Raw genomic sequence first — 13,474 nt, forward strand, 5'->3', positions numbered from 1 at the left:
GTGACCTGAGGGGCTGGGATCAGTCGCGAGGGGGGCGTGGTTTGCTTGGGGGCGGGGTTTGTGAGCTGAGGGGCGGGGCTTCGCCGCGGAGGGGGTGGCTTGTGGGGGACTGGGCTTGACGCAGGGGGGCGTGGTTTTGGCGCGGAGGGGCGGGGCTTGTGCGCAGAGGGGCGGGGCGCGGCGCCGTTCCCGCAGTCCCCGGCCGCCATGGCGGGCGCGGCGGCGGGCGGTCCCTGTGACGGGCTGCTCGACTACAAGACGGCGAAGTTCGCCCTGACGCGGAACCGGCGGATCGGGCTGCTGCACCGCCTGCTCCAGCTCGGCGTGCTGGGCTACCTCTTCGGGTAGGGCGCTCCCCTCCCGCCGCCGCCGCCCGCCGGGGCCCGGCCCTCCCGGGGACGGCGGGGCGGGCCGGGGTGCCTTCAGCGCCTCTCGCCCCGCTGCCCCTCCGCAGGTGGGTGCTGCTGGTGCGGAAGGGCTACCAGGAGAGCGACCGCGCCCCCCGCGCCGCCGTGGTCACCAAGCTGAAGGGGGCGGCGGCGGCGGCGGCGGCGGGGGGCGCGGGCCGGCGGCTGTGGGACGCGGCGGAGCTCGGCCGGCCCCCCCAGGTACGGCCCGGCCCCGGGGGTGGGGTGGGGGGGAGGGTGTGTGCAGAGACCTGTGGTAAAACCCTTGGGAAAGGCCAGGCGAGGTTGGCGTTGTCTGTTATAACGCCTTAAAAAAAGGCAATTCCTGTGTTGTTTCGCTGCTGGGGGGTGCAACGGCGTCAGTCCCCCCCCCTGAAGGCGCCTTCTCGCTTCCCAGGGAGAAAACGTGCTGTTTCTGGTGACCAACTTCATCGCCACAGCAGAGCAAGCCCAGGGCAAGTGTCCCGAGGTGAGTTGGCTGCGCTGGTCCGTAGCCCGGCGCTTGGGGGGCGGGGGGGGGGTTCGGTTCGTAACCCCTGTCAGCGCCGTTGTGTCGGAACCCGGCGAAACCCCGTGCAAGGCCTGACAGAATGAAAAAAAAAAACCTATTTATTCCCAGCAAAACTCATTCCCTCATTCGCATGGCTCTGGAGATCTTCCCGGCTCGCTTGCTTTTGCTCCGTCACGCCGGCACCGACCAAGGTGTGTGTCCCAGCAGGCCGGCCAGGGTCTTGTGGTGACCAGGAGGAGGGGGACACGGTCCGTTGGGTCTCCTCACCAGCCCTCTGGGCTTCTTGAGGGGTGGGGACGCTCTGTGACCTTTGCAGGCTTTGCCCTGCCTTTGGACGAGGCGCGGGCCGAGCTGTGTTGCCCCGTTGCGGTACTGCCATCCCCGGGTGACACGTGTTAACCGTGTTCCTTCTCCAGTCTCACGTATATTCCTGGTTTCTCGGCTTGCCGCTCCGTTCTCTTACCTCTCTTCTGCCATTTTTCATGCTGCTTTTCCACGCGCTCCATGGATACCCCTGCCTTGTTCCTTTGTAACGCCCTGCTGCGGGGCTAGTGTCCTCTCCATCTTAGCGTCCTATTTTTAGGAGGAATGGAGCACAAGTGCGAGGTGGCTTCCCAGCGCTTAGCGGTACGTGTTCTCAGGGAGAAGCCTTCCCTTGAAGGCTGGATTCAGGCCAGCCCCTCGACTGGACCCTGCTTGGCAGGCAGGAGCAAATGTCTTTTAAGCAAAGTCACGGCTGGCACCTCGTGCCCGAGCCAAGCACTGCTTGTCCTAATGGTCCCTTTGGCTTTTGCGGTGCCCAGCCTCCTCCAGTTCGGCCCGTGCCGCAGGCTACCGGGCTGGGCTGCTCTCCAAACCCCGCAGGCTGTGCAAGAGGAGGGGGCGACCCCAGGGTTTGGGTCGGGGAAAACGGTGCTGATGATCCTTCTTGAAAATGTTGAGAACTCCTAAAGTACGGATGGCCAGGAGGATGTGCCAGAGAGCGCTCCCGGGCTCTCTCCCAGGCAGCCGTGGGCGTCTCTGGATGCTTATTTTTGCATTGTGCAAGGCAAGGGTACAGAGAGAACAGAGCATTTCATCCCGCTACGGTGCCGTGGGCGTCCGCGTGCCCGTCACAGCCTTCACCCCGTGCTGCTTTCCAGCAGCCTCTCAGCTCCTGGCTTTGGAGCTGGCAGCTGATATTCATGTTTGGAAAGCTTTGAAGATTTAGCAGTGACAGCTTTTGACTTCGCAGGAAGTTCTGAGTATTCTCCGTTAACCAAAATATTCTGTCCCTGGCAGACCAGGGAAAAGCCCGGCTGGGGCCAGAGGCAGCACCCGAGCAGAGGTCGGGTTGTTTTAGCAGGTGAGGTCTGTGTTGAGCTGCGACTTACCTCTTAGGGAGACCTTTCGGTGTTGACCTCAAATGCTTTCAGTGGTTGGAAACCCTCTGCCTCTAATTTGCAGGTTAATGAAGATGATGAAAATAGACTTAAAGCTTGGGAGGCATTAGTCGTACAGTGCATCCGCTCCGTCCGGGTGCAAGCTCTGGGGCTAAGGGGCCATTTCACTTAAATCATGGTCCTTGGCACATCCAGCTGTGCTCAGCTCTTACGGGTCCAGATGCCGCTGACGGATGCGCACATGAGCAGCGCTGGTCCCGGCCCCGAGCAGCGCAGGACCGCGTCCTAAGGGGACGAGAGAGGTGATGGATTTTTGGGAGGAGAAGCCTCATCCTTCTTTGCTCACGTGTGATGCTGCTGGCGGTTTGCTCTCCGAGAAGGTTCGCTTTGCTTCCCGGCCCCTGGCACGTGGCTGCACAGCTGTCGAGGGCCCTGAATCGGCAATTGTTGCCGCTAAGATTAACAATCAAGTCATTCTGTACCCACGTATTTGTGACTACAGAAAGTAAATTCAAACCTTTGAGCCCTGAGGTCCCACGCGTTTAGGCACAGATCTCTGCGGGTAGTACAGGCCCGTCTTTGCTGCCCCTGTCTGAAATCACCCCTGTCCCAGGAACACAAGTGCACTGAACCCGGAGCAGCCTCGGAGCTCTGCGGTGAGCACCCTGGGGGATGTCTTCTGAAAAACGTGTACCCGGTCGCCTGCCTGTCAGGAAGCCTGCACTGAATTCCTGTCGTGTCCCAAACCTGCCGTTCTTGGGCAGGTTCCTCGAAAAAAAAAAAACAACTTGTTACTCCCGATTTTTCCCGAGCTTTTAGACCCTTACACAGCCAAGATGCGGTGATGGTTTCGAGAGCTTTAGGAGCACAGATCCAGGTCCCCATGAGGGCTTTTAACCGAGTCTAGATCTCTCCGCTTCTCTCACAATGCACTGGTGGCACATGGAACCTGGTTTGGATCATCCCTGTGGAAAATGCCGGCACCCACAGTATTTTTTTTTTTTTTTTTTTTTTTCCAAGGCTCAATTCCACGAAAAATTGGGTACAGGAGGCTGAAAGCTTCTTGGTCAGGTTTTAGGTTTTCTGTAACACCATCAGAGACTTCAGTACCTGAATTTCTCCCGAGGTTCGCAGCTTGCATGCCCTGAACGCCCAGAGGTGTCTGTCTGCCCAGTGGCACTTGGCGTGTGTCTTGTTACCTGGACTTGGGAAGGGACTGACACACTCGCCAGCAAAGATCTGTTGTCCGGGTCCTTCTGGAGGCTGAATCCGTGACATCTGATTTGAATCCAGGACGACAAAGCGCTCTCGCGAGTGCTTATTACAGCATTGCAGGCGAGTCCTGCAAGCTACGAGTGGGCCATCGGTGGGGCTGAGGGGCATGAATCCAGTAGCCACCCCTCTCCAGCAGTCAGACGGGACTCCCCGCTCCCTCCGGTAGCTCCGTGGGCTTGCCCTTAGGCATCCCCCCCTTGCTCCTGGGCCCCTTCACCTCCTCGCTGGCTTGTCCGGCCCCATGTTGGCTGAGAATCCCTCCTGCGCTTGCTGGAGCTGGTGGCACCCAGGGGCATGGACCTCTGCCACCAGTGGTCCCACTCCAGCTTGTGGCACTTAGACCTCCACGTGCACGTGCGGAATAGAGCCCCTCGGCCAGGAAAATAGTTAGGAATGGAGTTGGTCCGAGGACAGGCCAGGCTGTGCTGGTGATGTTCGGGGCAGCTCTTTACCTGCAGCCAGTCCTTTGCAGCCTTTTAGCCCTCTATTTTCCGATCTTTGTTCCTCCTCGGCTCACCTAGATCCCTCCCTTTCCCTGCCTTTTCTTCCTCCCCTAAACATCTCATCCCCTAAATATCCTGTGCAATCCAAAAATGCTCTTCTCCTGCATCCCATAATGATTCCCATACCGCTAGGCTGGGTGTGCGTGTGTGTGTCCCCGGCCCAAAGGTGCTTCAGGGAGCAGTTCCTCTCAGCTCATTACGGTGGCTTTCGCACCTGGAACTGGTGTGAAACTGGAACTGGTTTCACTCCTGGGACAGCTCTGGGGGGCCCTGGCAGAGCCCCGCTTCTTCGGACTCCGTAACTGGGGTTTCTCCACCTGCCTTTGGGCCTCCGTGTCCCTCCGGGCTTGGGGAGGTGGGTTTCCAAGGGGCTGGTGACTCCTGCCGTGGCCTGGGAGTACCTGGGAAAGGTGTTATTCCCATTCCCCCACCTGCCGTCGTCTCTCTGGGTTTGAAGAGGAGCTTTTTGCTGCTCCTGGCCGGAGTGAGGGTGAAGCTTTCCACACCTCTTGTAAAACTTGTGTTACGCTGTATTTAGGGTCTCTTCAGTCCTTTCCCGGGGGGAATCGTGGTGGTGATTTACAAAGCGCTTGATGGGCTCTGCCATTAAGTCCCTCCCAAACCCAACGGTGCTTGTTCCCAATCCCAGCCGAGGGGTCCGAGCTATCTCCTGAGGCTTCCTCTGCCGCCGGGGCAGAGGAGGTGAGTGCCCCAGGGAGCGGAGGGACCGGCGGGAAGGATTGTCCCTGGAGATGCTTCTCTCCTCGCTGGCTGGAGGCTGCCCGGCTTCTGGATGTGGCGGGTGGCTTCTGTAAGCGCTGGGGACGTGCTGGGAGAAGCAGGAGCGGCAGCGCGGAAGTGGGAGTGAGTGACGGCGTGGCCCGGGGTGGCCGGGCAGCGGGGTGAGAGCGCTTCTCTCCGTCTCTCTCAGAGCCCCTCTGTTCTCGACGCGGCGTGCGGGGAAGATGCAGACTGTCCCACGGGAACCCCAGTGCTTCGTGGCAACGGTACGCGGTGTTTTGCAAAAAAAAAACAACCACAAAACCCATAAAGTCATTTAATTCCTCGTGCTTGGTGGCAAACGGATCCACAAAGCGCTTGGTGAAGTGCTCTCCAGCCGTTTATTCTTGGCAGAACCTTCGAGCGCCGTGTGGCGGCCGGGTGGGCAGGCGCTGCGGGCACAAGGCGCTGCCGCGGCAAACCCGGGGTCGCTTTGGTTGCGGTGCTGGGACGGGAACCGGTGTGCCGTGTGATGGGCGGGTTTTCCTTTCGTAACAAAACCCGGCTTTTATTTCACGCTCAGGAATATTAGCAGCCCCCACGTGAGTTCAGCTGGCAAAGGGTATTTATTGCAGCTCTGGGAGGTCGGTTGCCAAAGCTTTGGCCGGGGTTGGCGGGGGGGGGATTGTCCCAGCCGGTTCTGCTCCCACCCGGGGAGCCACGGGGCAGGAGAGGCTGCGGCTGGACGGACAGGCGCCGACAGCAGCGAGCGGCCGCTTGTCTTTGGAAAACAGCTCCTTGCCCTTCGGCCTCGAGGGAAGGTTTCACAGGGAAGCTGTTGGGTGGGGAAAACACCGAAGACGATTCCAGCGTCATCTTTGTGGCTCAGGTTGTGAGAAGGCCACAACAAGCCAGTGGCCGCTATCCCGGCAGGGGAGCTGCAGAGAAGACGTTTTGAAAACTCACAGTAAATGATATATACCTTGTCTTGTTTCTAGGGATAAAAACTGGGAAGTGCGTGATGTTCAACGCCACCCATTCCACCTGCGAGATCTACGGCTGGTGTCCTGTGGAGAACAACACCCTGCCCAGGTGAGGCGCGGGGCGAGGGGACGGCGGGCGTTGGGAGCTCTGGCGCCGTCCTTCTGTGTAACCAGGGGCCTGATCACACTCGCCCGAGGGGCAGCCGGGCTCAGGGAGGTCTTTGACGTTGGTCTGCCGGCCAGAGAACTTCACGCAAGAGCATTTCTTGCAACTGTCCGTTGTAGCCAAAGTCCCAGGATGGTGGAAGCGACTGCCGAGCGAGGGGGGACGGGGACGTGCCTTGGCCGCTGTGCAAAACTTGAGTTCGTTGGTGGTTGTTTTCCAGGAAACCTCTTCTGGCTGAGGCGGAGAATTCCACTCTCTTTATAAAAAGTACTGTCCACTTCACCAAGTTTAACTTCTCCAAGTAAGTATGGCGCTCCTCCAGCCAGACCGTGCCCGCAGCCTGGTCCAGCCTGCGCGCTGAGCTTCTCTGCCGGGAGGCCGAGCAGCCAAGGTGGTCAAGAAGCCATGAGCCGCCCAGGCTGGGCGGTGGCTCGGGCAGTTGCCGTTCAGGGTAGGGTTTTCAGGAGAGCGCCGGTCGCTTCGGCGGTACCTGTGTTTGCAGATGTAAGAGCAGTGGGATGGGGAGCCCTCGGAGAGAGAGATCGGTGTCCGTCTCCCTGCCTCGAGCACGGCAGACGGAGCTGGACGAGGCCAGTCGTTCCCAAGGGCTCACTTTACCCCGTATATTTTTGCATTTTAGTCCCTGCAAAATGGTTTCAGAGGCCCAGTGAAGGGCTGCGCTGGCCTCCCAGCCCTGGGCGTGCTGACGGCGCTGCCTTAGCCTGGCGGAGACGCGGCCTGGGGCGGCCCCTGGAGCGGTAACTCAGGCTGGGTCGTTGTGTCTCCTGGCGGTGGGAGCCGGGTGCCGGGAGAAGAAAGGAGAAGCGCAAAGGCAGAGGTGGAGGAGAGGAGCTGGGCGGGGAAGGACCATGGCGGGTGCTGTAAAGGATGATAACTCCACGTGGGGTTTCGCTGGGCCGGTTTCCTTCCCCCCTCTCTCCAACTGAGGCTTTAGGAGAGGCAATGACCGTCTCCCCCCCGAAGCGGGAGCGTTAGCGGTCCCACAGCAGCGGGAGAGTGTCCTTTTCAGGGCTCCCTGACCTCCCCCGCCCCCCTCCACCCGTGACAGCTCCCCCTCTCCCTCCGTTTCAGGTGCAACACTTTGCAAACCGATGACCCCACCTATTTCAAGAGCTGCACGTACCATCCATTCTTCAAACCTTTCTGCCCCGTCTTCCGTGTCCGTGACATGGTGGAGGCAGCTGGAGAGACCTTTGGAGACCTCGCTCTGCTGGTGCTTTTTTTTTTTTTTTTAATTATTAAAAAAGTATGGAAGATGACTCCAAATTCCCCAAGGATGTGGGGCAAGGGGCGGGGGACGGGACTGCCCCCTGAAATGCGAAGGGGATGTGTGACCTGTGAACATCGGAACAGTAAAGAACTCGGCAAATCTCTGATCCCTGGAATTTCTCTTGGAATAAAATGTGTTTTTTCAGGGGGGGAGCATCGGAGTTCGCATCGAGTGGGACTGCAACCTGGATCGCCCCGCTGCCGAGTGCCAGCCGCGGTACTCCTTCAGCCTGCAGGACAGGGGGTACAATTTCAGGTGAGGGTGCTGGCACGGTGGCCACCATGGGCCTGCGGGTTGAGCGCGCGGCAATTGTTTGGATCCCTTTCGATGCTCTGAAAGGAGCAGCGGGGGGCCATCGGGACATGGTAACTCGGCGCAGGGTCTGTCGGTCCCGGGGTGCCGTGGTAGTTCCCACACCTTGTAGCTCTGCTCTGTTTGGAGCTGCAGAGCCTGAGGGCAGGGACATGCGGCTGTCCTGCCCGCGCTGACCCCGAACTGGGCGCACTTGGTGCTCCCAGTGACCCCGGCTGGGTGCCAAGTGGCTGCCGATGCCCGGCTGCTGATGCCGAGCTGGTGAGTCGTGGCGGCACGTGCACCATCGCCCACGTCCCAGCCCGTTGGACACAAGGTGTGCGCAGGCACACGGTAGCCCCAGGAATCGCCCGCGGTGCTGGCAGCCATGTTCCCTCGCTGCCTGCGCGGGGCCGCCGTGGCTTTCTGAGCCGCGTCCGATCTCTTCCCGCAGAACCGCCTCCTACTTCTGGGACTCCCAACGACGGCTCTACCGGAACCTGCTGAAGCTCTACGGCATCCGCTTCGACATCTCCGTGCTCGGCCAGGTACCAGCTCCTCCGCAGACCCCGCGTGTACAGTCCTGGCAGCCTCCTCACCGGGGCTGACACCTCGCACCGCTTCCCTGCTGCTCTCTCCTGCAGCCAGCCCCGTGGCTTCCCGCTGCCGTCGCTTCTCCCCCGCCCTGGCTGAGCTCTTCACCTCTTCCCAGGGTTTTCCAAGCAGAGCAGGGAAAAATGGTCTCTCCCATTTGAAGAGAAGCTTCTTGGTAGTTCCCTGAGCAGGGAGGCTTCCCTCGCTGAGGATCTGACACGGGTGTTGTGACGTGCTGGACCCTGTAGGCGAGGTGAGCTTGCCTGGGCAGAGGGCCTCTGAGCGTCCCTGTGGGTCTCGTGGTGGGAGCACCCTGCAAAAACACGGACAATTAATCCCTTCTTGATTAATTGTAACCTCGGAGAGAAAAGGCACGGGCATGACTGATGCCGCTCCGCGCAGCGTCACTGACAAACTCGGTTCTCAGCTGTGCAAGATGGAGCCTGTGCTGAGGGGACTTGTCACCCCGAGAGATGTCCCCAGCTGGCCTGTCCTGCTTAGCAGTGGCCTTTTCCCCTGAAGAGGGCAAAGCACGTGGTGCAGGACAGGGGACACCACTGCTGGGTAGCGAGACCAGGCCTGGGAGGTGAGGAGCAGAAGGGGACAGCCGGGAGAGAGACAGGAACCCAAAACTCTCTCTGCCCAGAGACACCAGACTCATTTGGGCAGAGGGACGTGTCCCACCGGGGCCATGTCTGGTGCTCGCTGGGATGTAGCTCTGTGGGCGGCAGCCGCTGGGGTCCTGCGGCAGGAGGGGTCACAGAAACCTCAGCTGCCTCAGCCCCTTCTTTGGCAGCCGCAGGGGTTTTGGGTCAAGGCCATAGCAGTCAGGTTCCTACAGCTGAGCACGGAGAAACGGTCCCGGTTTCCTCCGGCACCTCCCTGGCTTTGAGCACGCTGCCCGGCAGGGCCGGTCCCACCGCCCGCGCCGCCTTCCACCCACTCTCTTCCCCCTCCACCCGCTTTCTCACCAGGCCGGGAAGTTCAGCATCGTTCCTGCTGCCGTGAGCTTCGGCACCGGCATCGCCTTCTTTGGTGCCGTGAGTATTCCAGATACGCTCTTTTTCTCTGCTCCGTGGGTTGGGATTTGCCACTCATCCGTTGTTTCTCCGGAGTGCCTGTCAGCCCGGGAAGGAGAGGGGGGTTGTCTGGCGGGGTGTTACCTCCCGTTTTCCTGTTTGCCATCGTAACGACGCTGCTGTATCAAGGATCCTGAGCGCTCTCTGGGGCACATCTCCCGGAAGCCGGGTGTTTGTGTGACCCCGGGAAGGCGTGTTGCTGGCTGGTCCGTTCCAGCTGCCTCCCGCAGGAGAGAGCGTCCCCTCCGGGTGTTTCTCCCTGACTGTAAGGGGAGCCGGCATCTGGCCGCAGCAGGGACGATGGCGCTGTGGCCATCAAGATGGGGCGGCCCCTTGTTAGGGCGCTTCTGCGGCTCTTCCCTTTCGGCAGAACAGGGGGGAGCCTGGGCCCCCCACCCGCCCCCTCCTTCCTCCCAGCCCCTGGCGCGGCTGCGACAGCAGCTCTCTGCTGGAGCAGCCCTGCGCCCGTGCGTGGCAACCCGGATGGCCACTAGCCTCCTGGGCAGCTGACGGAGCAGGCTGGGCCAGGGAGACCCGCCGGAGCTGCCTGGGTGGCCGGGGGCAGGTCAGGCTCGCTGGCTGCGGGGCTGGGTGGGAGCCGGGGCAGAGGGGGCCGGTGCTGCGGCGGGAGGTGTCGCCGCCGGCTGCCCCGCTCTGTCTGTCTCCAGGCCACCGTGGTCTGTGACCTGGTTCTGCTCTACCTGGATGCGAAGGCTGACTTCTACTGGAAGGAGAAGTTCGAGGAGGTAAGGACGGGGCCGCTTCGGAGAGATGAGGTTGGCGTGAAGTTTTGCAAGCGGGTTTAGTGATTTTTTTCTGCCCTTGGGTTAAAGCTCGGTTCCCCAGATGTGGGAAAACCCCGGCGGAGCAGTTCTTAGTCTTCGCCTCTTGGGCCTGGTCTGAATCGAACCTCGGAGAGATTAAACTCGTCCAAGTTTAATGGCAACGGGCTGCAGAGGGGGAGGGAGGGACCCAGCTGGTGCGGGGAGAGCCGTGCCACCACCTCAGCGCCCATCTTAGAAACCTCCGAGGACGAGAGCTCCCCCAGCTCCCCTTGAACTGGGGCTGCACCGTCCTGCTGTGGGCGGGAAGGTTGTTCCTAATGATCCATCTCAAATTGCGAGTGGAGTTGGAGGCCTCCAACAAGGCATCTGGTGGCGTGGGGCTGAGCAGGGCGGCGCAGGACCCACCCCCCTGGGCTGCCCCCTTGTCTCTAGGATGCTAAGATGCCCCTCTTCGTTTCGCAGGCAAAACCCCCTAAAGGTGAGAGGGAGCCCGCGGCCTAGGGACAGCGGGGAGCGCGCCACCACGAGCATCCTTCGCTCTGGAGCGACCTCCAGGTAGATGTGACGGGGGCCATGGCTGCGGCCCCCCTGGAGGCGGCCCGGTTCTCCTGAGCCGAGCGTGCGCTGCTGGGGGTTAGGGTCTGCGTGTCCTGGAGGAACAGCAGCGGAAGTTCTTGGCTCCTGGGGCGCAAAGCCATCCCCTGACCGGCCGGGGAGCCAGCAGAGCCCTGCCACGGAGCTGCTGGGGGAACCAAGCGCTTGCTGAGAAGCAACTGGCCCCAGCTCGCCCCGGGAGGCTTAAAGCACTTGGCGCTTCGTGTTCTAGGTGGCCCTGGGTCTTATTTCCCGTGAAAAACGGGGGGTGCAAGGAAATAAAGCTGTTGAGAAAGCAGGGGGGGGGGCTCTGCTCTGTCTCTAGCCCTGCGGGGAGGGGGTGGGCGAAGGTTTTGTGGTGCCGCTGTTGCACCTCGCAGCACCCTGCGTGCTTCCAGCTGGGGTGGCCTCACACCACCACCACCCCCCCCTGCCATGCTGGGGGGAGCTCCCCGGGGAGCCCCAGGGAGGGTTCAAGAGCTGAGCCCTGGGCGGGTGCTTGATGGGGGGGCTCCTGCAACCCCCCCATTCCTGCCTCCTGATCCTCAGCAAGGACAAGCGCATCCCCCACGTGAGCCTGAGCATTTTGGGGGTGCTGAGCCCCGTGTTCCCGCCTGCTCCGGCCTGGTGTGGGGCGAGGACCGGCCACGTCCGTGCCCGCGGGGTGCTCTGGGAACCCCCACAAGGCCTTGAGCCCCCCAGCTCAAAAACACCGCGTGTGCAGGCGAGCGGGGCCGGGTCCGAGCATCGTTTATTGCTCCCTGCTGGGACAGCGTGGGATGGTGGGGTCCCACAGTATCGCCCCCTCCTCGGCTGCCTGCCCCCCTGTCCCCCCCTGTCCCCTGCCGTCCTCCTTGAGCTGCCGCAGGTAGAACTGTGCCGCCAGCTGCTTGGTCATGGTCTTCAGCGCGAGGAAGGCGGCCGGGATCTCGGCGAGGAGGAAGGCCAGGAAAAGGCTGTGCACGGCCATCTCCAGGGGCAGGCGGATGACGTGGCTGTCGCTCAGCAGGAAGAGCAGGAGGGGGAGCTGGATCAGGAAGGAGAGGAGGAGGAACCCGGCCAGCTCGGGCACCTGTGGGAAGCCATGGGTAGGTGGGGGGACACCCTCTGCCCCAGGAGCTCCCCGCGTCAGCTGCTCTGCTGGCCTCAGGGCCGGGGACGTCCCTGCCACACGGAGCTGTGCCTGGACGCGGTCAGATGCTGTCGCGCCTGGCTCTGGACCGTCCCACCCACAGCACAGTGAGGGGATACGGCAGGAGAGCGAGTGGGTCCCCTTCGTCCCCCTGCGTCCCCGTCCTGCCCGCACCCGCGATTCCCTCCCAGGACCGCTCCAGGAGGAATGGGCGGTGATGGGCGCTCGGGTCCTGAGCGAAGGGACGTCCAGCGGAGTCACGGCATCCCCCAGCAGGGCTCTCACCGAGCGCAGGGGACGTGGGGCCGGGGCAGAGAGAGGGCACTCACCTTCTCCTGCAGGTTCCCCACGTAGCCCAGGTAGAGACGGGAGCCCTCGGCCAGCGAGAGGATGAGGAAGGCAGCGACCAGCAGGAACTGGTAGTGCCGAGGCAGCAGCTGGTACTGTAATGGGAGCACAGCCCCAGCCCCTGCGCACCGGGCCGGGCTCTCCACCACCACTTTCCCCTCCCCTGTGCTCCGTACCCAGCTCCCCGTGCCCACCTACCCCATCTCCATTGCCCAATGCCCAGCTCCCCCCCCCCCCCCCCAGTGCTGGTGCCCAGCCCTGCCCACTCTGCCCTCCCAGTTTAACCTTCCCTGCCTGGAAAGTCCGGGGGTTGTTCTCACAATTTCCATGGTGGGGAGCCGGAGGCGAGCCATCGTTGTCTTGTGTGGGACAGGGCATTTTGCTCGTGTGTGGGGGGGGATGTGTGTGTGTGTACCCATTAATTTAGAAGAGGCTCCCCTCTCCCCTGCCCATGTACACCCGCGGCGGGGGGGGATCGGGCAGCAGCGGGGTGACCCCCCCACCACCACCACCATGTGCCACATGGGATGGTACCTTCAGCTGCAGCATCATCCCCTCGGCCAGGAACCAGACCGGGAAGTAGTAGACGTTGAAGTAGAGCATCATCTGGAGGGGCAGGCTGGCCAGCACCTCGTGGGCTAGGCAGGGGTAGGCAGGGTAGGCAGGGGTAGGCAGGGCTGCCCGCAGGGACCCTCTGCCTCGCAGCCCGGGGAGGGGGGCGGCTGGGTAGCAAGAACGGCTGTTCGCAGAAAATGCGCTCGGTTTTGCTCCCCCTCATCGGTGGGTGGGTGCAGGGACCCCTCGGGTGCTCCCGGCTCGGAGGGGCCCGGGCGGGCTGGTGATGCGCTGCGTGGGCTCGCGGGGATGAAACAACAGCAAACACACACACACACCCCCCCAACCCCCCGGGGCGGCCGAGAGTCCCCCTGCCTGTACCTGGGGGGTAGGAGCGGGCAGCGCCACTGTCCCGCGTCTTGTTGTTGATGAAGAGGGAGCCGCTGAAGGCCGCCAAGCCCCAGCGGAGGTTGGGGGGCAGAGGGGTGTGCGCAGCCATGGCCGGCAGCCGAGCCCTGCTCGCCCCAGCCCGGCTCAGCCGGGATTAGCCAGAAGGTAATTAATGGGATGACATGTCAGGCTAATGCGCGGGGCCACCCGGCCATTGGCTCCCCCGGGGACGGGGCTGCTGAGCTGGGAGGAGGATGTGGGGAAGGAAAATTCCCTCCCGGGACACCGAGCCCACGCGGGAGCCACGGGGACGCGGAGCGTCTCCCCTCCACAGCAGCCTGGGGGGATGAGCAGCAGGTTGTGCTCATCACCGTGATGGGGACGCGGCGGTGTCCCCAGGCTGGGCGCCCCACAGGCAGCGCTCTCCTCCTCCGCACCCTCTCCCAGACGGCTTGTATCGATGGAATT

The 13,474-nt window shown here is 62.3% G+C and overlaps 2 protein-coding genes across 5 annotated transcripts; one reads left to right on the forward strand and one right to left on the reverse strand.

Moving 5' to 3' along the window:
* Positions 1-135: 135 nt before the first annotated feature.
* P2RX6 (purinergic receptor P2X 6) lies at positions 136-10,879 on the forward strand. 4 transcript variants are annotated; one of them, XR_010073204.1, is made up of 12 exons: positions 137-344; positions 455-608; positions 805-876; positions 5,010-5,085; positions 5,797-5,890; positions 6,168-6,248; positions 7,040-7,181; positions 7,384-7,493; positions 7,984-8,077; positions 8,174-8,376; positions 9,098-9,163; positions 9,871-9,944. XR_010073204.1 is itself a non-coding variant. In XM_063351510.1 (12 exons), the coding sequence occupies exons 1-12, from the start codon at positions 208-210 to the stop codon at positions 10,486-10,488; spliced, it is 1,143 nt and encodes a 380-aa protein (XP_063207580.1). In that variant the 5' UTR covers positions 138-207; the 3' UTR covers positions 10,489-10,879. The 4 variants fall into 4 exon arrangements, 1 of the variants encoding a protein (XP_063207580.1); XR_010073205.1 differs by having other exon boundaries at positions 138-344; positions 8,242-8,376; XM_063351510.1 differs by lacking the exon at positions 8,174-8,376 and adding an exon at positions 10,450-10,879 and having other exon boundaries at positions 138-344; positions 9,871-9,948.
* A 453-nt stretch (positions 10,880-11,332) lies between these two features.
* Positions 11,333-13,255, reverse strand: LOC134523008 (transmembrane protein 17B-like). The gene is made up of 4 exons (XM_063351365.1): positions 12,998-13,255; positions 12,596-12,699; positions 12,043-12,156; positions 11,333-11,653 (listed from the first exon to the last, which is right to left on the reverse strand). Exons 1-4 carry the CDS (start codon positions 13,113-13,115, stop codon positions 11,333-11,335), a joined length of 657 nt encoding a protein of 218 aa, XP_063207435.1. The 5' UTR covers positions 13,116-13,255.
* Between the last annotated feature and the right edge of the window lie 219 nt (positions 13,256-13,474).

This window comes from Chroicocephalus ridibundus, chromosome 13 (genome assembly GCF_963924245.1).
Source record: "Chroicocephalus ridibundus chromosome 13, bChrRid1.1, whole genome shotgun sequence".
NCBI lineage: Eukaryota > Metazoa > Chordata > Aves > Charadriiformes > Laridae > Chroicocephalus > Chroicocephalus ridibundus.

What these genes read in the sequence shown, in the direction of transcription:
- P2RX6 (XM_063351510.1), top strand. Translation starts at nt 208, where the DNA reads ATGGCGGGCGCGGCGGCGGGCGGTCCCTGTGACGGGCTGCTCGACTAC. An exon ending in ACCAAGTTTAACTTCTCCAA is followed by an intron (nt 6,249 to 7,039) that starts GTAAGTATGGCG and finishes CCTCCGTTTCAG; the next exon opens with GTGCAACACTTTGCAAACCG. An exon ending in GGAAGGAGAAGTTCGAGGAG is followed by an intron (nt 9,949 to 10,449) that starts GTAAGGACGGGG and finishes TTCGTTTCGCAG; the next exon opens with GCAAAACCCCCTAAAGGTGA.
- LOC134523008 (XM_063351365.1), bottom strand. Translation starts at nt 13,115, where the DNA reads ATGGCTGCGCACACCCCTCTGCCCCCCAACCTCCGCTGGGGCTTGGCG. An exon ending in TGCCCGCTCCTACCCCCCAG is followed by an intron (nt 12,700 to 12,997) that starts GTACAGGCAGGG and finishes ACCCCTGCCTAG; the next exon opens with CCCACGAGGTGCTGGCCAGC. An exon ending in TGGGGAACCTGCAGGAGAAG is followed by an intron (nt 11,654 to 12,042) that starts GTGAGTGCCCTC and finishes GGCTTCCCACAG; the next exon opens with GTGCCCGAGCTGGCCGGGTT.